The following is a 23,985-nucleotide window of genomic DNA, read 5'->3' as shown; positions in this document are numbered from 1 at the left end:
ATCTGAAATATCTGAGTTCAACCCCACTTATGGACAGGAATTCCTCCTGAGGTCTTGAGCAAGTTACTTAGTGTTCAATTCTACTTCGTCATGAAGATCAGCAAATGCTCAGTAATTCTGCAATCAATCCCTATTTTTTCTCACTATTAACTATATTGCACATATAGTTATTTTTCCTGGGCTGCAATCTTCATTTTCCCAGTGTCAGGGATAACCTGGGTGACCATGAATCCAGTGCAGCAGTCCTCCATCACCTCTTCTCAATGCGGTGATGCATATAGTTACCTGAGTTAGCTCTCAATGAGGTAGCTTTTAGGTACTATAAGCAGTGTAACTCCTTGAGTAAAGAGCTCTGCAGGGTAAATTAGTCCATGTGGCACTTTGTACTAATGCTGCTATACTGCTAGTATAGCTGGTATACTAGCTAGTATAGCTAGTACTAGCTGAACTAGCTCAGGTACCTCTGCATGGTACTGCATTGGGCAGTGAGGGCATACACTGTAGTCCCTAGAACCTATATCAGAGGCAAGATGTGGGAGCTGATGGGAAAAAGGTTAGAGTATGCTGAGCTCCAAAAATCCCTAGAAGATTCACACTGCAGCTGAGAACTAATTTAGAACATGGCTTTTGCTACATTGTGGGCCAATCCACCCCTGCTCTGCCCTCAAGGGAGAGGTTGCAGACAGCTCCTTTTTTGGCACTCTCACCTCTTGGAGTGATGGTCACAGTCTGGACACCCTAGTTGTAAAGTAGTTTTTCCTAATGTTGAGCCTGAAACAAGCCTGAAACAATCTTCCAGGAGTTTGTGACCATTACTCCTAGTTTTTCCCCAGGGTGCCCTGGTGAACAGTTGTTCACCGAGCCCTAGATGTACAGTTCTGATGTAGCAGTAAGCTGCTACCAAGTACCCTCTCAGCCTTCTCTTCTTCAGGCTGAAGAGTCCCAGGTCCCTCAGCCTTTCCTCATATGGCTTGCCATGCAAGTCTCTGATCATATGGGTAGCCCTTCTCTGGACTCTCTCAAGCTTTACCACGCCCTTGTTATAGTGCAGAGCCCAGAACTGGACACAGTACTCCAGCTGCAGTCTCACTAATGCCAAGTAGAGCCAAGTAGAGCAGGAGAATCACTTCTTTGCAATAGTTTTGCTGGTTTTGCTGGCAATGCATCAATTGATGCATGCCAGGGTATTGCTGGCCCTGCTGGCTACAGCATTGCACTGCTGGCTCATGTTCATTCTGTGGTCAATTATTACCCCCAGGTCTGTGGTGGCAAGTGATGGGGAATCTTCAGTCCTGCTGCCTGATGAGAGGCAGCAGTTGCACAAGGACCCATGTCACGAGTTTTGCCTGTCAGCAGCTAGGGGTGCAGAGCCCCAGAATCCCCCTGCACCGATCTTCTTAACAGCTGGCAGGCTTCATGGCCACAGCAGGGCCTAGCTGGCCTGCAGTTTTCACCTCCCTCTGACCCAAGACAGACACAGTCCCGCAAGCACCCATGTTATGAGTTTTGCCTGTCAGCAGATAGAGGTGCAGGGCCCCAGAATCCAGAACCCCTGCACCAATCTCTTTGAAAGCTGGCAGGATTCATGACCTCAGCAGGTGCCTTGACCCTGCTGCACCTTAACACACAGTGTTACCCATGTCACGGGTTTTGCTTGTCTGCAGCTTGAGGTGCAGTTTCTCCCAAACCTCTGCACCTATCTCCTTGAAACTTGGCAGGCTTTGTGGCCTCATTAGGGACTAGCATGCCTGCAGTTTTGACCCCGCTGTGGCTTAACACATACATGTGACCTGGAGTTTTGCTTTTAAGACTTTGGGGTGCAGTTTTCCCAACCCCCCTGTACTTATCTCCTTGAAACTTGGCAGACTTCATGCCCTCAGAAGGGGCTACCGTTCCTGCAAGTTCCATCCAAATCAGGCCAGACATGACAAAGTTATAGGCTGTTTCAACCTTCCCAATTATAGCCTATAGGCAAAATGTCGAAACAGTGTTGAAACATTTCAACTTACCTCGTTTTGTTTCGAGGCTGTTTCGAGGATATCTGTTTCATTTCAATTTCACTGTTTTGAACTCGAAACAAGTCGAAACAGTGTTGAAACAAAACTGGCAGTGAAATTTCACACTCTATTAATCATGGGTTGTTGTTGGTTAGAACTGCATGACTTGAAGAAACATGCAGAGCTATGAACCTGTCTGGGCAGTGCACAGCTTATTGTGTGCACTCAATAGCTGCATGGATGCTTATGTGTTCACACTGACTAGGGAGTAGGGTCACACACTATGTGTAAATGCCAAAAATGTCAGATGGCTGGAAAACTGCTATTTGGGCATGTGCAGTGAAATAAGATTGTGCCTACAAGGAGAAACTTTTGACTTGAAGAGTTTCTTAAAAATCATTCTGCAATAGCAACCACATTGGAAAAAACAGAAACCAAGATGAATGCTGCAAATATTTTACTCCGGGCTACCCAAATAACTTTCAGCCTGAAGCCCAAGTTAGGAAAGAACTGTTTAATCTTTTAGAAAGCAATCTCTGATGAAAGGAGCTGGTACAAACTGGGAAATAAGACTAATGTAGACTGCTGATGTTCATCCTCTGGTCTGCAGTCTAGATCCAGTCCCTGACACCCATCATTTGACCTGCAGGACTCCCAAAAACTCTGTGCGCTAGATTGGGTGCACAGGGCCCACTCCCAGCATACAAGACTGAACAGGGGTCCCAGGGCCCGATTCTAGCATGTGGGGCCAGGCTTGATCCAGCCTGCAGACCAGCTCCTGCACCATTCATCTGGCCTGCAGAGCCAAATCCTGGAGCACCACTGATATACAGAAAATGTTCATTATCATTTCCCTGTTCAACATCTGGAATAAAGAAAAAATCCTGAAAGTAGCTGGTGACATCACCTGTTAAAGTATTCAAATCTTGATTTTTCCTGACTCAAGCCCCAAGACAGAACTTGGATTGGACCAAGGAAGAAACTGCTATCCTGCTCCCAGCAAAGGTCAGTCACTCTTATGGAAATATGTACCATTTTAGGCTACCAGCCCACTATAGACACTTTCCGGGAAGATACAAGTCTATCAACCATTGACAAAAGCAGACCTAGAGCTTAGTTCCTTAAAACACTTTTAAGGTGCTTGTTCTTTCTGTATATTTAGGCATTAATTGTCTTTTTTGCCAAGACCCCCTTCCGTGCTAGACTGGATGGATTTCTAATTTCACCTGCACTAATAAGCTTCTCATTTCTTTTTACTATTAATCCTAGTGTTCCTATTGGAAACATGCTGTAAGAACTTAGTCCTTTCTCTCATAAGTTTATATATGATGTTTGATCAAATGATTTGAGGCATATGTCCAATTTACTATCTTTTCTTAGTAATTTTACATTAGGATCAACTGTTTATTAAACAAGAAGTTGGCAATGCTGTTAACACAGAAAATGTGCAGATGGCAATTTGAATTTTTTCTTGTGATTTCTTATTTATATCTCTGGTATGTTTTCTCTTTCTCTAAAAACTAATAACAAAACTAACTCCCCCATTACCAGTATACCTACTGTTTTCCTGCAACAGAGAAGTTTGAAGTTTTTGAATAGGTTTGGCAGTATATCAAACTGCTGATAAAAGGATACATGAGCATTGCAAGAAATTTCATTCTGTCAATGGAAAAGAGGGGCAACATCAGTTAGAACTTTAGACCTGTACATTTCAATCCTGGGTTTGACTTTTTGTATAAGTACACTCTGAAACTTGGCATATTTGGTTTTGCTGTTGCCACAGACTAATTAAGTAATACACACCAGAGAGCCAGAAGTAATGTTCTAAAGAATACTAAAAAATCACACCAAAGAACTAGTAACCAAAAAAACAAAAAACAAAAAAAACAAGAAAACCCCCATACTAAAAATCACTCTAGCAGGCAATGGGAATTGAGGTACTTGAGGTACTTAAACACTTAGAGGGACTAAAAACCTAAGGAAAAGCCCTGAACAGGTATGTAATTGGGGATGAGAGTTGTAAAGAAGAAGGACAGTCCCATGGTTAGAGCATTAGCCTAAGACAGAGAGACCTCCAGGCAATTATTTGCCGTGACAGTCTGTCTCTAGATCTTGGGTAAGTCACCATCTCTCTCTCTCTGTGCAAAACCCCCCCTGGAATTATAGTACTACCCTACCTCAGAGGGCTGTGGAAGCATAAATACATTAAAGATTGTGAGACTGGACACTACAGTGTTAGACTCAGTGCTACAGTTGGATGTATAGGACCTTATCCTCTTAAAGCCCTGTGGAAGGAGGCACCTTGGGCACCATAGTACTTGTTCTTCCCTATCTTCAAGGATTAGCTTCTCCAAAGGAGCTGGAGAGAAGCCTCCTCTCCAAGGATGTTGTAGCAGCAACTTTCTCTCTGCTTCTTCCAGAGCTCTAGGAATACACTCGCTCTATGCTTCATTCCTGGTCTCCTGGGGTGACACACTTCAGCACCAGCCCCAAGTTTGGATTATGTTTTACAGGTATAAGAGAGGCTCACTTTTGTTTAGGAAAAAAAACCTGAATATGTACCTGAATAGTAAATTATACAAATTTTGAGATTTTTTTCCATTCAATTTTACAGCTTCAAGAAGAAGCAAGTTACACAGTTACAGAGGAGAAAGGACCAGGAGAATGGAAAGAAGATGACAAGAAAGATTATGTTGTATATACAAAGCATCTTCTGTATTCCTTTGAAAACCAGGTCATCTCTTCTAAACCCTCTAGTAGTCTTCCTCTCCCACTTCCCCCCTCTCCCCCTACAGGGTGGGGAGTGGGGCTCTGTATAGTGCTGCCTAGCTCTTCCACCTCCATCTCCCCTCACCATGTGGCAGGGAGGGGGGCTGTGTGCAGTGCTGGAGGGAAACTCTTCCCCCTCCTCCTCTCCCCCTTGCTGCTGCTGCAGGTTTGGGGGTGGGGTGGGCTCTGTGTGGTACTGCCTGGCCCAGTCCAACCTGGGCATGGGGAGTGGCTGTCACTGAGCTGTCCCCAAGGCCCAGGCTGGCCCACTCAGCCCCAGCCGAGGCAGCTGTACAGCAGGGCTGGGCCATGGGTGAGGCCCTCCCCAGAGGCTGCAGCTCAGTGACAGGGAAGCTGAGCCCCATCAGTGAGAGCAGCCTAGCTCAGTGTGCATGGGTGGCAGCTAGCCAGGCAGCAGACTACCCGGGCCAGCTCAGAGGCACTGTGGGGGCTCATGTGTCTGCAGCAAGCCCCGTGAGAGTTACTAGCTGACCACCTTCTCCTGCACTCTCTCCTATACCCAGCCTGGACCGCCGCCCACTGACACCCTGCCCACCCGCTGCCCAACCCCAGTACCACGCTCACTGCCAACACATCTCATAAGAATGTTTTTATTCTCACTTCAAACAGAGCCCCCTCCCCTTCCCTCCTCAACAAACACAGCCCACCTTCCCCCTCCCTCCTTAACACCCACTCCACCCACCAACAATAAAACACCCTCTTCCCTATGCAAATTATTTACAAAATGTGCTTTGTGTGTGCCACCCCAGGGTGGGGGTGCCTAGGGGGCAGAGTCCAGGGATAGGCGGCCAGAACCCCAGCTTTTGGCTGTTCCCCCACAGGTGTGCATGGCATGGTGAGCCCTAGGTGGGGGGCTCACCCAGGGGCGATGGCAGGTGGTGGTCCCCTGGCATGGGTGAATCCCCCTCTGGCAGCCAATATCCAGGCCCAACAGGGCCAGCGTGCAGTCCTGGCTCCATTGCAGGCAGCTCTGGCTCCATGCCCATGTGGATCCAGTGTGAGTGATGGCCCTGGGCAGGGGCTGGGCCAGGGGCCTTCTGCTGAATGGCTGCCAGGGGGCAGGCAGGTCTAGGGTCAGGGGCTGGGCAGCAGGTGACATGAAGGTGACTGCCAGGGCCAGAATGGTGTCCAGCACCTGGCAGTTGTCATCCATGGCCTGCACTGCCTTGGCCAGGATGGTGTTCTGCTCAGCAGCACTTCCACCCACTCACATTCCAGGGCCAGGAACTGTACTCAGAACTCCAGGTTCTTTCAGTCCCGCACCCCCTCATGCTTGTCCCGTGCATCCTTGCAAGCCATGTCCTCTGCCCTCTAGGCCCATGAGGACAGAAAGGCGATCCAGGCTGACCTTGACAGGCTCAGGAAATGGACGGACAAGAACCTGATGGTGTTTAACACTGAAAAATGCAAGGTTCTCCATCTTGGGAGGAAAAACCTGCAGCATCTTTATAGGCTTGGCAGTGCTACGATGGTTAGCACTACAGATGAAAGGGACTTGGGGGTCATGATTGACCACAAAATGAACATGAGCCTTCAGTGTGATGCTGCGGCTAGTAATGAGAGCAAAATGCTGGCTTGAATCCATAGATGCTTCTCAAGCAAATCCCGGGATGTCATTCTCCCATTGTACTTGGCCTTGGTGAGGCCGCAGCTGGAGTGCTGCATCCAGTTTTAGGCTCCACAATTCAGAAAGGATGTGGAGAAGCTTGAGAGAGGCCAGAGAAGAGCCATGTGCATGATCAGAGGTCAGGAAAACAGACCTTACGACAACAGGCTGAGAGCCATGGGACTCTTTAGCCTGGAAAAGCACAGGCTCAGTGGTGATCTGATGGCCACCTATAAGTTTATCAGGAGTGTTCACCAGGATCTGGGGGAACGGTTGTTCACCAGAGTGCCCCAAGGGATGATAAAGTCGAACGATTATAAACTCCTGCAAGACCATTTCAGGCTGGACATAAGGAAGAATTTCTTCACTGTCCAAGCCCCCAAGGTCTGGAATAGCCTGCCACCGGAGGTGGTTCAAGCACCTACAATGAATGCCTTCAAGAGAAATTTGGATGCTTATCTTGCTGGGATCCTATGATCCCAGCTGACTTCCTGCCCTTTGGGCAGGGGGCTGGACTTGATTATCTTCCGAGGTCCCTTCCAGCCCTAATGTAAATAAGATCTATGAAATCTATGAAATTCAGTAGCTGGTCCTCTGATGCCATCACCAGGTGGTCCCAGTGGTGTGGTCCTCAGTCCACCTCTGGCAACATTTATCAGATAAGATGCTCTGTACTAGGGGCTGTGCAGTGCCCAGCCTCAGATTGGGTGTCATGTGCATGGGTGCCCAGGGACTACAGTAAATTGGCCAGACACAGCTGGGTCCATGTGGCTACTGGCTGAGTCTGCCCCCACTCACTCCCCAGGGGCAGATGGGCTTCTGGGAGCTGGCCGCAGGCAGCCCGCCTCCTACACCCCATTTGTCAGTCAGGACAGGCCAGGGTCCTGGCAGCACCTGCTGCCACTGCTCCAGACCCTGATCCCCTGCCTCTCCTCCTGCAGGCCAGCTACTCTCATTTGCTTCAGCCCAGCCCAAGGTATCTGGGTTTGGGGTGCACAGGGGTTTATGGACAACTGAGACAAGGAGCTGCTTGTGCCCCCACCCTCCCCACAGAGGGCCTCTCCAGGGAGGCCAGCCACCCCCCCATTCTGGTGCTGCACCCCAAGCATGCCCCTGCTGTACATCACAAATGGTGCGTGAGGAGCTGTTTGCATGAACCAAGGGGTTCCCAACCCACTATGCCCTGCTGCTGCTGATCACCATGGTGCCCCAGGTGTACCTGCATGCATGGCAGAAAACCCTGAGCTACAATGGCATGGGGGACAAGCTCGGGTTATCCCACAACCTCTGCCGCCATCTGGAGGGCTACCTGTGGCTGCACTACACATTTCTGCCCCCTGCAGCTGAGAAGGACATTGCCACCAACCTCAACACATTACTCAGCATGTAAGAAGCCCATGCGTGCCTAGCTGTGGGAGCATGGGGTGCTCAATAAAGTTTTGCATAGTTTCCTGCTTCCATCTGTGCTGTGGGTGGGTAACCTGGGGCCAGGGGAGTGCAGGGGGGGCAGAAGCCAGGGCAGGGAGGGCCCTCCCCCCAGTGTGGGCCTTACCACATGGGTGGGCTAGCATGGCCAGTGATTCTGCTGGGTCCTGGCTGGCAGCGACAGCATGCAGCTCCGGGCAGTGTCCTTGATGGCAAGGCCCAGTCAGGGGCCCTTGTCCGGGAGGAGCTGGCACTACTGGCAGCTGGCAGCGACATGGCTGGCTGCACCTTATGGCTGGGGCTGAGGCTGCACAGCTGTCAGGGCAGGGGCTGGCTTTGGCTCCTCGAGCTGCTGGTAGAGGCTGCAAGTGGAGAAGGCTACTGCAGGCCCAAGGGGCCCTCCCTTGGTGATATGTCACTGTAGGTGCCAGGCCAGGGTGGGGGCTCAGGCAGGCTGCTCATGATGCTGTAGACAGCATAGCTGCAGCCTGAGTCTCAGGGCACAAGAATGGCTGTCAGTTGCTGCATAAAGGGCATCGATTTGCGGGCACTCCCCAACCGACAATTGTGGTCGGTCACGATGACCCACTGTGCCCACAAGGCCTTGACTTTCATGCAGCACTGCCACGCCAACCAGTCATGCCCACAGTCCTGCATCTGGCCTGACAGCCCCTCACAGACATGAGTGTTGGAGCACCCACTCTGCACAAACTTGCACTGTACCTCTGCCTCACCTCACAGTGCCATGAGGTTGCCAGTCTCCTCCATGGACTATCTGGGGCCCTGGGTGGTGGGCATGGGAGTGGGCAAGGGCATAGGCAAGGACGATGCCATTGGAGGCCGTGCACCAGCTCTCTGGGCCTCTGCGCAGCTATCCCATGGTGAAAGCCTGCAGCACCCAGTGCAAAGAAATAGCATGGGACTGACAACCACATGGCTGAGGCAATGCCCCACAGCACCTGCAGGCTCAGGGCAAGCTGCTGAGGGTGCGCTACAGGCAGCTGGAACTGGCCCCAGAAGCCAGAAGCTGCTTGCAGCTGGGCCTGGGTGCTGGTAGGTCTGGCAACAGCCAACAACAGCTTGCAGCAGTCTGCAGCACCCTGCAGACCTGGATGCTACAAGCCTGGCAGCCACACAGCACTGCAGTGCCAGGCAGGGGCAATGAAGTGTAGGCAGGCTGGCACAGATAGGCTGTGGCCTGCTCAGGGTCACACAGGGTACTGGAGTATCCTCAGGCTCCCTGCTTGTGTGCCCCAGGGCTCAAAATGCATACAGGCTTTTAAGGGCTGGAGGCAGGGTCTGCCATAGATGCAGGCCAGCCCTGAGGTAGGAGAGGCTCCCAGCCTGGAGCCCTGGGGCTAGCCTCAGGCCAGCCCCCTAGTAGCAGGGCTGGCCTGGGAGCATATTTGCTTCCAGGGTGTGTCTACTCGTGCGTTACTGAACAGTAACTAATCACAAGTAAATTTGCTACCCGCATTGCACTCATGATGAGCAATTTTCACTGCACAATAAGCTTGCGCACGTGTAGATGTGCACTTACTGTACAGTAAACGAGGTTATTGTATGGTTAAGTGTCTCATGTAGAAACACCCAGCTGCCCTCAAGTTTCCCTCCCAGTCACCCACTCTTGTCTGCCTGGGTGCATCCTGGTCATGCAGGCTATCAGGTCTGTTCGCAGCCTGGGCTGGCTTCCTCATAAGTCCACCTCTATGTTCTAGTCCCTACTCTGACCTCCAGTTTTTACAGCTAACCTGCATACCCTAACCCCATCTCTAACTGCTTTCTCTGGAGTCCCTTTAGTTGCCTGAAGCTGCCTGGCTCAGGTGCCTCACCTGCTTCTCTCCCTACTGCCTCTTTTATGTGCTCTAGGTCAGTGCTTCTCAAAGTGGTGGTTCGCGGACCGGTGCCGGTCCGTGAGCCACTGGTCTCCGGTCCGCAGTGAGTTGCCAGGAGAGAAAGAAATATATTTTCAGAAGCATAACATTCATATGTCATAGCGCCACAGTTCGTATGTTCCAACATTCCAGGTGATGTCACGTCATGCGAGGTAAGGAAAGAGAAAGAAACAGCCGGTCACGCATTTGTGTAGCGCTGTTACACACAGTTGCTGCCACTGGCTGAACCGAGCACTGGTCCCGGCCCGCTGGAAAAAAAATTGCCAGTCCGCCACATCAGATAGTTTGAAAAGCACTGCTCTAGGTGCAATTAGGTTACTAAGTGGGTCAGCAGCAGTATTTGGGGTGAACGTCAAAGTCCTGCTAGTCATCCTGTTAGTACAATTACATTTTCTCACCTAGCTATGGCCCATATTGACTGTGGACAGCTAATGCTACATAGGAGAATCCCTTTGGGATCCATGCAGCTACTATGCTGGCGTGTAATTGTACTAAGCATGCTCCCCAGCTACGCAAGCAGTTTACGTGGCTACGGCATAGCGACGTAGTTCATCCACATGTGTATCTACAGTTCATTCAGAAAAAATGTGGAGTAGAATCATAAATAGATGCATGGGTGGCATTTATGGGCTACTTATGTGGTTACTTGGGGCAAAAGGATTCTGTCCTATGTCTCCTGTGGATCACATGAAAAGTCAATTTATAAATCTGGTAACCTGAGGGTACAATAAGAGAGATCATAGTTTTGTCCAAATGAAAACATAGAGAGAGATGAAAACATCTGCGTCAGTGAAAGCTAGAAAACAACTCCCTGAATCTAGACTGCAAGCCCTTTAGAGAAAAGATCATCCTCGTTTTGCATCTGTATAGTGCCTGGCACAGCAGGGCCCTTAGGTTGCAATAATAATAATAGCATTGCAATAATAGTAATGAGCTACTTTCTTCAGGTAGTATATGCGAAGGAAAGGGCCTGTGGCAGTGCACTGTGTGTGCCTGCCACTTTAAGGGCCTGGAGCTGGCAGCCTCCAGGTGCCTGATTAGGGCATTCATTTTAGAGACAAGGGCTGCCTTTATAAGCAGGGCAGTTTGGCTGCTGAAGGCCAGGCAGCAAAATTGCCTGGCCGTAGGGCTGCTGTGAATGACCTGGAGGTAAGGGGGGAGCTGCCAGGGGATGGTTAGGAGGCTCCTGGTCCTGGGCATGACCTGAAACTGCACCCTGCTGGGAGTGGGTGGTCTGGTGGGGCTCTCAGTGGCACGGGAGCCCCCAGGAAATGCCAGGCCAGTTACCACCCTGGTGGAAGGTGGGTCGGGGTGCCTTAACCCCTAGCTCCCCCCACTGAGTGGGTAAACCCCATGTGTAGTTTGAGGGGCCTGGGGGGCCAGTGTTGTGAGAGGCCCAGAGGGTGGACCCTGAGAGGGAGAGAGAGAGGGGCTAGAGACCTGGCCCGAATGAGATGGTACCCCCGACTGGCCCATGCTGGGGCCAGGACCAGAGAGGGTCAAAAGGGCCAGGGGCCCACTGTGAGGGATGCCCAAGAGCCAGGGGCCTGGGGTCCTGACTGGCCTGGAGGTGGGCCAGTGCCAGTTAGCCGAAGGTCCCGGGGGGACCACACCCGAGAGGGGAAAATGGCTTCGGGAGGGCTAGTAGCCGGGATGAAGGCGGAGAGGCCTCCTGATCAGGAGGGATCATAGAGGGGTCCTGTTTAGAAGATTCTGGGGCCCAGCGTGGGGGCTGGAAGAGATGAAAACCTAGATGCCATCTGCGAAGCTTGGGCTGCGGTATTAGGGGAGGTGGGAGCTGCAGAGCGGCCCCTGGCATGGGGGCATTACAATGGGTAGCCTCTCGCTTAATTAACATCTTAATTGAACTAATTATCATCAAAGGCGTGGCGGGCAAGACAAGTGGGCGGTTGCCCACCAGACGGGGGGCGGGCTGTGGAGATGAGCCCCGGGAGGCCCCCTGTCACAGGGCCCAAGGAGCTTTTGTCCTCTCTGTCCCTGACCCTTGCCCAGGGGAACTAAGCAAGTTTGAGCAACTACAATTCCACATATATTATCCTAAATGAGACAGAGAAATGGTCTCATGCCTCTAGTTTCCCATGTCTATGTCACTTGAGGGAAGCAGAAGCATATTTCAAATATATGGTGAAGACTGTGCATTCCACCTGTACACTGGTAAGCTTGGAGATGGGTTGTATCCATTGTATCTCACAAAAGCCCTTCCTTAGTTATTTTGTGGGACGCAGCCCTGCACCACAGCTTACTCAGGGCTGAGCTTAATTAACACTCATGAGATCGACACTCAAAAGACAAATAACCAGTATGTTATTCTCTGCCCCCTCGACCACTACTTTAAATATATTTGTTTATATTCTATTTATTTTCAATTCTGTTCTATGAAGCCCTTATGACACAGTTGTCAAGGGAAAGATTTCACTGAATTGTAGCTCAGAAAAATCAAATGCTATTTTTCCAAAAAACGATGCTAGACTCCTTATGGACTTTGTGTTCAAAATATACTTGCAACTGCATGTTTAATTTGCGTGCAAAATTACCATGATTGTGTGAGGTGCTTAGCTGGCCATTTATGCATGTGCATACCTTTTTTTAATACATAATTGCATGTAAATTATGCATACAAATTATGCATCTAATTACATGCACTCATTTTTTTAAAATCAGGTCCTATCTGTGTTAAATGATTTTACTTCATTTTCACACCAGGCATTTTTGATCCAGTTCAATTACATAATTCCTGATTTTAAAGCAAATTCAAAGCCCAAGGAAACAGCAGAATCAAACAAGCCTGCAATCCTCATGAAGCATATTTGTTCTTCCTGTTTTTATTATATTTTTTTGACTCCTCATTAAATTATGCTTATAATATGACAAGATTAATCATGTGCAATAAATGTTTTTGGGGTTATCAGAAACTTCACCTTGTTTTGGTATTTAATCATTTCTAAAAGCAACCTATTGCATAATACACATTCATTCAGCATTTACAGCATCATTTAAGGCATTGTTTAGTGTTTCAGATTTTTGTGATGTACAAGTGAGCTTAAGGCTAATGTATGTATTAGGAGTGTACAGAACCCACCTTCCAGTGAGATTCAGATTCCCTAATTGTAGCATCTATATAGAAAAATGTCAGAATAACTTACAATTTAGATATCACTAAGCAAGCAATACTCATCTTCTGCTTCAGGGACAAATTTATGTTCCTGTTACCAATAAACCTAGTGGTCCAGAGCCACTAGGCCTTAAACTGCCAGGGTTGGTGAGGACTAGAACAGCAGACACTTGTTCAGAGATCTACTAATACATTTCAACAGTTATCATTAAATTTACTTCACAAAGTTACCAAGACATCAATTATAACACTACAACATACTGAAGGTCAATTCTATATTACTGGGGTTCCCATTATGAACTCTGTATTTAGGAAGCTGAACTCTTCATCCCGAAAAATTCTGCAACTTTTTTTGAGAAATTCTACCACCACAGTGTTTGCAAAACAGCTTAAAATTCAGAAGAGAAAATAAAAGCTTTTGTTTACAAAACTGCTTGTTTGACCTCTGAAATTGCACCGTGGTTTAGTTGTCCAAGCATCACTATTTCTCAAAAGGAAGGTCACTTTGGGCCCAAATGCTTGTTCAGTATCTCTCCCAAAAAGTGATATCACAAAACTCCCTTACCTCTCATATTTCCCTTCTCACACTTCTGCTGCTCAAAATAATTTTGGAGCATGTGAAAACTGTTAACATGAACATCCTATGGCTGGAATCCAAACTGTTGCCCAAATAGCAGTAGCAGACACTCCTGTGGGAACATCCAGGAGATGCCAGAGCAGTAGTAACAGGGAATCTAAAAAAGGTGAGGAGAGAACCAGGTCCAGGTTACTGTCAGCCACATCCTGGATATAGCTTAGCTCCAGTGACCCATCTTCTCCTCTAGGTATACCAAATGAATCAGGAATTTCCCCAGCTCCTGGGAAAAAGGACAATGCTGTGCCAGGCAGGTCTCTCCACAACCATTCTATTTCTGGACTTTGTTTGATGTTACAACACATATGTTTCTTTAATTATATTTTTAGCACATATATACAAATGTCTCAGCAAGACTGCCCGATAAGATTATTCACTAAACTTAATATTCAATAAATTGTGGCATCTATCAGTGACTTTCAACACTATGAGAGGTGTGCAACTTTTACTACTTTATGAAAATCTGTTGTGACCCTCAAGCTTAACATTCTCCAACCTAGAGGTAGACAGTCTTGTGTTTTTTAAGGAAAACTATCCTGGTCAACCAAGATTTGGCATCTAGAGGCTCCAGAAACAGTATCTGTCCTCTGCAGCTAAGAAGCCTGGTGATTGCACTGCAGGGAACTGAGGCATCGAAGAGTATAATGGCCCAACAGCTTTTGGAGCCTTTTTGGTACTAATGTAAAAAACACCAACACTGACAACTAGATAAACAACAAGTCCTCCTCTTTAAGCACAATGCCACAAAAATATAATTCACTCTGGCACTAGAGGGCAGTATTAAGACATATTCCTGTCACACAATACAGCTAGTGAAATTCTTTTGTTTGTTCCTCCTTCAGGAGTATAAAATTTCTGTTCTAAAACAGAAACACTATTAAATCAGACTATTAAATCAGAAACACTATAAAATCTGTATTATAAATGATCATTTGCATAGTCTTACACATTAATACTTCACTGCTAACTCTAAAAGATCAAAATGAAAGAGGTGTTACTCTGTAAATTAATCTGTTTGTGTGTGAACCTAACCCAGTCAGCTGTAGCCTATGAAAGCACATGCTTCTGTGAACAAGTTAGATGTTGCACTCCCCAGTTTTGAAGTGTTAAGCCAAGGTTAAGAATGTTATTGCTGAATACTGAAACTCTTTATTTAAAAAGAATGGCACAGAGCTCAACACAGGAGAGGTTCAGTTTACTATTATTTATACAGCATTATCCATATGCAATGGAATGAGAGATAATCTGGATCAATAAACCAGCATATGAATTTCAGTATGGAGAAGATCCACTGACCATTTAGGTCCTCCTCTTCTCCTTGTCATGACAAGGTATTGAGCAGAATTTGCAGATCTGTTGAACCTGATAGGGCCGTGCCACGAGCACTTCTGCTATGGCCTCAAACTTGCAACTTCTGGGAGGTCAATGGTGCACCTTAGCATCCATGCCACTCTAGCCCCTGCCTATTTATGTAAATAGTCTAAGTCCCATTCTATTCAACAGATGCTGGAGCAGCTTTGTCAAAAAACAACAAAATCCCGATGTATAGTGTAACATCTGTATCCTGCAAACACACACCTGAGTAAACAGACATACAGATACAGGAGACCCTCGCCATTTGCGGGGGATACATTCTCATATCCCCTGCAAATGGCAAAATCCGCAAATAAGGCACTGTGTTTATGAACGCCGTCTGTGTTCATGAATGCAGTGCCCCCGGCGGCTGGGGGGACATGGCTGAGCTGGCGACGGCGGGAGCACGGTGGCAGCGGTGGAAGTGGGGCAGCAGTGGCAGGAGCCTAGCAGCAGTGGTGGGAGCCTGGTGGTGGCAAGTGCGGAGCTCCCAAGGAGCTCCTTTAAGTGCATTTAAAATATGGGTTCAGCATTCATGAATATTTGAAACCAAGAATAGCGAGGGTTTCCTGTACTACAAAGAGACTAGATTGTTCCTCATGGGGATAGAATTTTAGACATGAGCAGCTCCATTTAGCCCAATTAAAAATCAAAATTAAGGAATTCAAAATTAAACACCTTCTGATTTGGTAACCTTACTCTTATTGGGATGAAAGTTTGCCATTCCCCAAATCCTGATGTATTATTTAGAAAATCTCAGGCAGGTGACTAATGGTTACCTGGACCCGTTTTCTGTCAGAGCAGTGATGATGTACTATAATTCCCTTTGGCCCTTGATACATCCGAAACAAACTGTTCTCCCTTCTCCCTCCAAACAAATTCTAGCTAAAGCCATACCTTTTGTTTAAATATTAAAATATACATTGCATAGTTTTTTGCTGATTTTCCTGGATGGTCTGAATGACTTAGCTTACCTCTAAGTTTAGGAGCCTATTTCTTCCATAAAATTAAATGTAACCAGCATTACTAAGGCAGCCATTAAAAATGACAACTAAAACGAAATAACACCACGCAAAGAAGATGTGGTCAGACAGGTTTACGTCCAATCAAGTTTCAGATTTTTAACATGCTTGAGTTCACATTATCTCCTAGGATAACTAACTAATTTCATTTAATGTTTAATCATTATTTTCACCACAGATAGCTTATCCTACATAATTGAGAGGCAACAGAATTTCACCATATTTTAAAAGGAAGAGGGAATACTGCCAGAAGCTGGACCTGAGAACAAAAATAACCTTAGTGGACACCAAACCCATGGACTTCCCATTATATTTTACCCGCTCCTTCTGTTAACCTGTCTTTGCTCTACAGGTGATAATAAGCCTCCTCCCTTTTCAATTTATTTTTTTTACAATTAGGTTTAATTATTTCAACTGCTCTCCATTTAGTCTGTAACTACATCAAATAAGTTCTTTGCTGCACTGGTTTACTACTCATTTCCCTTTTTTAAAGTGTTCACTTTCATCTGCCTCATAGTTTTAAACAAAAGTAATCAGTGTAACTCGTACTGTGTTTAGCTTAGGCTGCATCTGCTTCTTTTCCAGACTTGAGGAAGGCCATTTGGCATCCAAAAGCTTGTCTAGCATCTCTCCCAACTGCAAAGTTGGCCTAATAAAATATATTCCCAAGCAAATCTTGCTTCTTGCATGTTCTACAACCAGTTAGACAAGGTTCCTTGGGTGAATTTGATATCTTTTATTAGACCAACCCAAATGGTTGGAGAATAGTTATTAAGCAAGCTTTCGGGTTCAAAAACCCTTCGTCAGGCTAAGGAAGTTTCAGCAGTTGGTGTGCGCTCTTCCGGGATGGAATGAAAAGTAAAGAAGCCAGGGGCTGGGCTGGGCTGGGGAGTCAGTTGCCAGGCAGATTATAATGTATCAACAATCCAATGTCTATGTTTAGTCCCTGATCTCTAGTATCCAGCAGGTTGATGAAATGGAGCTCATAGGCTTGTCTCTGGGAAGTGTTGTGTAAGTTTCCCTTGAGGATCATTACAATCTGCCTGGCAACTGACTCCCCAGCCCGGCCCAGCCCCTGGGGGCTTTTTACTTTTCATTCCATCCAGGAAGAGCACACACCAACTGCTGAAACTTCCTTAGCCTGACGAAGGGTTTTTGAACCCAAAAGCTTGCTTAATAACTATTCTCCAACCATTTGGGTTGGTCTAATAAAAGATATCAAATTCACCCAAGGAACCTTGTCTGCCTATGTCCTTAGACCAACACGGCTACAACCTAAACCCCTGCTACAACTAGTTATACATCCTAAAATGATTTCTTTTAGTGCCCAATAGATGGCAGTGATGTTATAAATGAATAGTAAAAGTGTTGCTGAAATGTGCCCTAGGCCTAAAAAAATCTTGTGACCTCAAAGCCAATTCTACTAATGTTAGTACTCCTAACACATTTTTTATTTTTTCACAATATACAACATTCAGGAGTTTGTCCTGGTGTCTGGGTACTTCATAAATAGACAGATTTCACAGACTTTCATGCCATTTAATTGAAAATGTTATTCTGTTGGTCAAATGATATCACATTTTACAGTTATAAAATGTAATATTGCTTATTGTAAAAAATGTAAATGGGTGAAAATTTCTCAGTTGAGTACATGCTGGTATTTTCTTCTTCCCAAAAGAAAGCCTTAAAACAAAACCCAATACATATATTAAGGATGGATGTAAACCTATGATCCACATATATGCATAACACCACCATCAAATCAATATTTGGCATGACTGTTGTATATTAGAGTATGTTTATATAATGCTAAACTCCTGTGTACTTTTCAATAGTATGTTTTTGTTATTTAGCTTGATGACTGCAAATAAAAAATTATAACAGTTCTCAGTTCAGATCAGAGCATCATTGTAGATTGTGTAAATCATCCAACTAATGAAGCATTTGACATTGCTATTTTTTCCTATGCCAGTGTGTTGCATTTCTGTGAATGGAGAGCTTTGTCTTGCTAATGTAGCTCAGTATGACCTTTAGTTATTAGCAAATGTCTAAAACCTGGAATATTTTTAAAAATTAGCAACAGTAGTATTAGATGCATACTTGTAAAGGTCAAAATAAAGGTCCATTTAAATTACACTTTTCTTAGGGAACCAGGTGACTCAGAATATTGGCAATGGAATGTCAAGTCTTTCCTTTCTGGATCATCAATTTAAATATTTCAAAGGCTGGAGTGACCAATTTATCTAACTTTTTTATCAGTTGATAGCTGTTTGGGGACTTCAGTTAAATGCTTAGCTAGTCTCTGTCCAGTTTCTAATGAATAGGTCTTCTAATTACAAATCCTGCCCCCTCCCCCACCCCATTCTTGACACCTTTATTAGCTGTCTCAGCAGAGCAGCAAAGGATTGATTAAAGGAGGATACTGAACTATCCTTTCATTGCTGGAGCTAGGTCCCTTAAGGTCAAGGCTGATACACATTAGTGGGGCAGCATGAGGAAGACAGCATTGTCCATTGCCTGCACGGAACCTGTACTGTGGATCAGTGGAAGGCTCTATTCTTCACAGCCAGCAAAATATTTTTGAGAGAATATTAATTCCATAATTTATTTTGAACAGCATTCTCTGTCATATTGAATGAAATATATGTGATACTTCATGATGGTGTATCCTTAACAAAAAAGGTATCAAAATATGCAACATCCAAAATCCATTTTCCATCCTGTAATGTGTAGTTTACACATTGAAAGGACAGAGCAAACATCCTGCAGCTCATGCAGATCATAAAAGCATTCTACATAAGATGTGATAATGTAGTGTGTGTATATAATTCTAATAAAATTAAATGTTGTGACCTAGCTGACTAATGACTAACCAAAAATATCTGAAATAAAAATCATCAGTTGTACTCCTTTAAGTTAGTTCTTATACTGGTCTTGTCACATAAGATTTATATGTTGCCATTGGCTTTATGATTTAACACTCTGGGGGGCTTATAAGAAGGGTCTAATATACAACCAATACAATAGTTTTATTCTCATTATTTCCAGTTGGGATTAGAATCTTCTGAAAATCATTATACAAAAACTTCACATCATTATAAAGATATATCAACATTTTTATTATATATTCCTATTTTAACCTTTTATAAGAAAGATCAAAAAGAAACCTATTCTAGGATGAAATGTGGTCTACAGTTGGTCAGACTGGAATAAATTATTTTCAAATTGAAAACCTGGTTTAATGCTTTCTGATGAATATGAATGCAAAACAAATATGGTCCAGATTCTCAGCTAGTGAGCTAGAACTTTGTCAATTTGTCAGCTGAGCCTTTGTCCTTATATACTCATTTATCAGGCTTTGGCTCATCTCTAAATTATTAATACCTTTGATTTAGAAATAAAGTTTAGCAAGTCATACACAACATACATCCTCTATGCATATTTAAGGTCAATTATTAGTCCCTCATGTCCAGAGTAGACCTAGATTGTATGGTTTATTTACACTGTGCTTGATGCAGCACTGTGAGAAGGAAAAGAACCGAGTAGATTTAAGCCACTTTCCCCTGATCCTTTACCTGGCTAGCACCTGATTTGAGCAACCAGAAGGCTGCCTCTGACTCTTAGAGACCACAAGTCTGAAAAGACATTCTGGTATCTCCCTGGCACTGGGGACTGAAGGAGGCGGCATAGAACTGATACATTAGCTCAACATCATCAATGGATTTCACTGCATGGGGTGAATTTTCAACAAGCTGGACTACGCAAAGCAGCTATAGCACGGCTGAAAGTTTGATCCCTAGAGCATGTGTACATGAAATAAGGGGCATGTGTGCACAACACTTTAAAGCAGGTTAAATGCTTTTGCACCATTTTAGTGGTGTTGGTGTTTACACGCATCACTGGCATATTGCACATTAATTCCAGTCACTGTAGCACATCCAGCAGTGTCATGCGCCTTAAATGACTTTGGGGTGCAGCAAACTAAAACACCTGCGAGGAGTTTTAGTTTGCTGCTCTACCACTGCGGATTGAAGCACCGGGCTCCGTGCAGCTCAGGGGCTGTGCAGACAGCCTGGCAACAGCCCGGGAAGGCATGATCCACCAAAGGAAAAAGAAAAAAGCGGCAAGCCTGATCTTTTTTTTTTCCCCCTGGAGCCTGCTTGCCTGCATGAGCTGCACAGGGACCCAGTCCTTCCCTCTGTGATGAGGTGCCCTCTGGGACTGCCCGAGCCAGGTGCCTGTGGGTGGGTGCCGCTGGGGGAGGGCGGAGGGGGGCTGCTGCGGTGGGAAGCACCAGATGCCCCCACCGCAGCCCAGGGACCACTCTGCCTGCCAGCAGTTCTCCCTCCCCTTCCCACTGCCGGAGAGGCAGGTAAGACATGGGTGTACACAACACGGGGGGTTACTTTGCCCTACATTGAAGCAGTGTTTTTAAAAACCCACCGCTTCAATTTAGGGCCCCCGTTTCTATACACGCCCTTAGATTCTAATACGCTGCTCTTTTATTGTGCGTACGTCTCTTACTGACATTGACTGGACACATGCACACTTAGGAGAACAGAATATCATAATGAAAAGCTACTGTATGAATCTGAGAACAGATTATTGTCCTCTTGTGGCAAATTACAGTTCTGTATGGTAATGGTAAATTACTGCTATTGGCTATTAATGCTGAGTCAATTATTTGTAACAAATAATTCATTTGGTGAGTTATGCCTGATTTTCACCACACAGACTATCTGTGAACAGGTCATAATTACCTTGAGTGTAACAATTGTTTGTACGTATCCTAAGAAACTTTTGGGGAGTTTTATTTAGTGTATGGCTTGTCATTTGATTAGTGTTATTTACTTGTGACTGTTCATATTATGTCTCACAGTTTTGGTTTTGTTCCTTGAAAGGATTATAAACACTTACAGAATGCACATTTAAAATTCTTTTTCTCCAAATACACAAGCACACAAACTTAAAATATCATGTTTTACCAGTTCAGAAATATTCAGAGAAATCAAATACAAATGTGGCATGAACATAACCAAAGCAAAATTAATTAAAATTAAAACATGTTTATTGATAAATGTTTGCAATATTGCCCAATTTCACAGCTTAAATGTTCTGAATTCCCTGTCAAAGTACTCTGGAATTACTCTGATTTGTCTGCATATTCATCAACAACTCTGATACCAGAATTTAGCTAATTATGATTAAATGATTTTAGAATCTATGGTGAAATCATCCATCTTTTGTTACTTGAGTACTGCAATTACATTTTTGCTGTCTTTAGAAAAAAGTAACACTAATAACATTTTATATTCTTGGGAAGGTATAAGAAAGGAAAAAGGCAGAAGTGATCCTTAGAATGTTTTATGAAAATATTTTCTGTCTCAGAAAATGGCTTCCAAAGGTTCTAAAATGTTGCAAGAAACCTCAAGCTTCAAAGAACATCTTACTGATCTTAACTCTTCAAATATATGCAGAGGTTCAAGCCCTTGGATTATTAATCATGTATTCCTTATGTTCCTCACAAACACTACTTACATCTGTGCTGTAATTACATTGACTTCATATCTCTCTCTGCCAAAGCAAAGGATACCAGAGGATTTGTTACAGCTATGGAAAGTAACCTGTTCTGGTTAATTGGTTGAAGAACTCTGGAAAAAGAGCTAAAGCAAAACTGAAGCAATAAATCAATCTTGGGGGTTAGATAGTAGTTGGAGGGGCGGGGGTTAATAATCAAAACATTGTTATTTCTCCAGGTAAGCATTTTATACAACATTTGATTCACTGTACACTTACCTTGCATTGCCAGGGTTGGCTGTTGTCAGATTAGCCAGAGCCATGGCTGCAGCTTCTTTTACCTCTTCATTGTCACTGCTTAGCAACTGAACTAACTGGGGAATCCCTTTGAAAAAGATATAATTGTATACATGCAGCTTTAAATTAGCCATGGTAAATTGCAAAGTGGCAGTATGCTCCTTATAGAATGGAGCCTACACATTCTAATTCCAGCTCCTCGCCAGTTTACTCACCTTGGATTCCAAATGCATCTTTGCTAGCAAGATTCTCACACATAGCAGAAATAGCTTGGGATACAGCTGTCTTTACTCCATCATTATCAGTTCCCAAAAGGGTTATGAGGCATTTTTCAACTTCTTGTTCATGTAAAATTTTTCTATTTTCAGCTTTACATAAAACAAAAATAATAACAATATTAATATTCATAGAAATGGGACTTCATGTGACAACAAGATAACAATTTGACCTTGTGTTTGCTTCTTGCTCTTGACACAAACATGAGAGTAAGACATGATGTGCAAGTCTTGACATTATGCAGTGGCACTTATAAAATATACACAAAAGAACTGAGCCAAGGATCATTGAAGTCAATGGAAAGTCTATCATTAACTTCAGTGGGCTTTGAATCAGGCCAAAAAGATGTATTTTAACTACTAAATTTAAACACAAATAGCTTAATACAATGAAAAGTTTGTTCCCAGAAGTTTATCCGCACTTCACATTTTCTCTATTTACTCAAATATTACTCAGTACAGCATATAGATTTCCCTCAATGCATAATAATAGAAGTCATGCACAGGAGATTTATAAATAAAGAAATAAAAGGTACAATTCTCTTTGTTCTGTGTACCTTGCCAGTAAGTTGTGCATGGACTAAACAAAGGTGACTCTGGTTTAAAAAGTGTATTTTAGATACTGCACGCAAATCACACATCCTTCTTAAAGCATACCTAGAAAGAACATTTCAAAAGACATCACACCTAGTAACTTAGAGCTCAGTTCTTCTACACACTACACTGAATTGTGAGACCTAGGAATTGTGGGACATAGAAAATCATTTCCTATTGTACATGAAGTACCACAGAATCATTCCACAGCATTTAAAAGAGGGCTTATTATTACATTGTTAGATTCATCCACCCCAGTATGGTCTGAAGTTTATAGGGCATATCCAGCTCCCTCCTTCACCCAGCTAGTATGCATGTTGCTGCCAACTGCCTAGTGCTGGGTAATCAGAAATTGCACACCAGGGTGGATCCTCCTCAGTTGCTCTGCTTGCAGGAGGACTTCATAGCAAAAGCTCCAAAGGGAAGCACATCTGCTGCTCTTCCTCTAATTATGAGGGCCTGCTTAAAGAGGGGCATAACTAAGAAGTCAAGTAGTTCCAATGCAAGTGTGGTTAAAGTGATACAGATGTAGTAACATTTTCAAAAATACTGAGGTGACCTAGAAGTTAAAGTTTTCAGTGAGACTTCTACAATTTTTGACAGTATCTCTCAAGTACTTTTCTGGTTCAGAACCAAGGGCAGTACTTGACTGTGAATCTCTGATCTACCAGAAAAAACAGCCAAATACTCTTTATAATAAAACTGAACTTCTGTGATCACTTTGGCTTGGCTACCAAAAATCTCTCATATTGGGCATTAAACCAAGAAACTAGATTCAAGTCAGTTAAAACAGAAATGGTTCAGGGCATACATACGAGAAGGCTGTTTTCCCTTTTCCAGACAGTTTCTAATATACATACACTCAAAATACATAAGTTAAATCACAAAAATATAAGACACAAAAATAACATATTTAGCAGAAGCAGAAACAAACTTGGCTATTATATTTTTGGTTAGCCACCAAGTCTCTGGAGAGGGCATTAATTAGGATTACAGACTGGTTTGACAAGCAATAGACTTTGCCTCTGGCCTGTTGCTTGCCAAACTAGTCCATAATCCCTAATAATGCTCTCTAGGTGGTCTTCTGGCTTCAGTATTTTTTTTATGTAGAAAGAAAGTCATTGGAATACATGTATTTCTTTAAAATAGCAAGCTTTGCCTTGATATTTTCCAAATATCTTGTTATTTTTTTCAAATGTCATTTATGATCTAGGATGTCATTTAGTAATTTAAAACATATTTCCTGCCTTTATGAAGGCAAAATGTGAACAATAATACCATGCAGTATTTCCCTTTAACAAGCAGAAGCAGTCACTTACAGTACGTTACAAAAAATAAGGAACTTTTCAATTATCTAGAACAGCAGATTTTGATGTGAATTCACTGTATATAGTGCATACCTAAAGAAAGGCATTGCCATTAAGTTCCATCTGCCAATTCTATGTAA

The 23,985-nt window shown here is 44.4% G+C and overlaps 1 protein-coding gene across 5 annotated transcripts in view; it reads right to left on the bottom strand.

Moving 5' to 3' along the window:
• Window positions 1-23,985, bottom strand: part of ARMC3 (armadillo repeat containing 3) — a 133,972-nt gene that overhangs the window by 29,135 nt on the left and 80,852 nt on the right. For all 5 annotated transcript variants that reach the window (XM_014518286.2, XM_025199704.1, XM_025199705.1 and 2 more), the window contains 2 exons: window positions 21,885-22,037; window positions 21,652-21,757 (listed from right to left, as the gene is read on the bottom strand). In XM_014518286.2, the coding sequence (XP_014373772.1) occupies window positions 21,652-21,757; window positions 21,885-22,037 (259 nt within the window). The remainder of the gene's footprint in view (window positions 1-21,651; window positions 21,758-21,884; window positions 22,038-23,985) is intronic.

Source organism: Alligator sinensis, unplaced genomic scaffold (assembly GCF_000455745.1).
Source record: "Alligator sinensis unplaced genomic scaffold, ASM45574v1 scaffold221_1, whole genome shotgun sequence".
In the NCBI taxonomy this organism is placed as follows: domain Eukaryota; kingdom Metazoa; phylum Chordata; order Crocodylia; family Alligatoridae; genus Alligator; species Alligator sinensis.
Note: the sequence above shows the minus strand (reverse complement) of the source record. Positions and strands in the feature narration are given on the sequence as shown.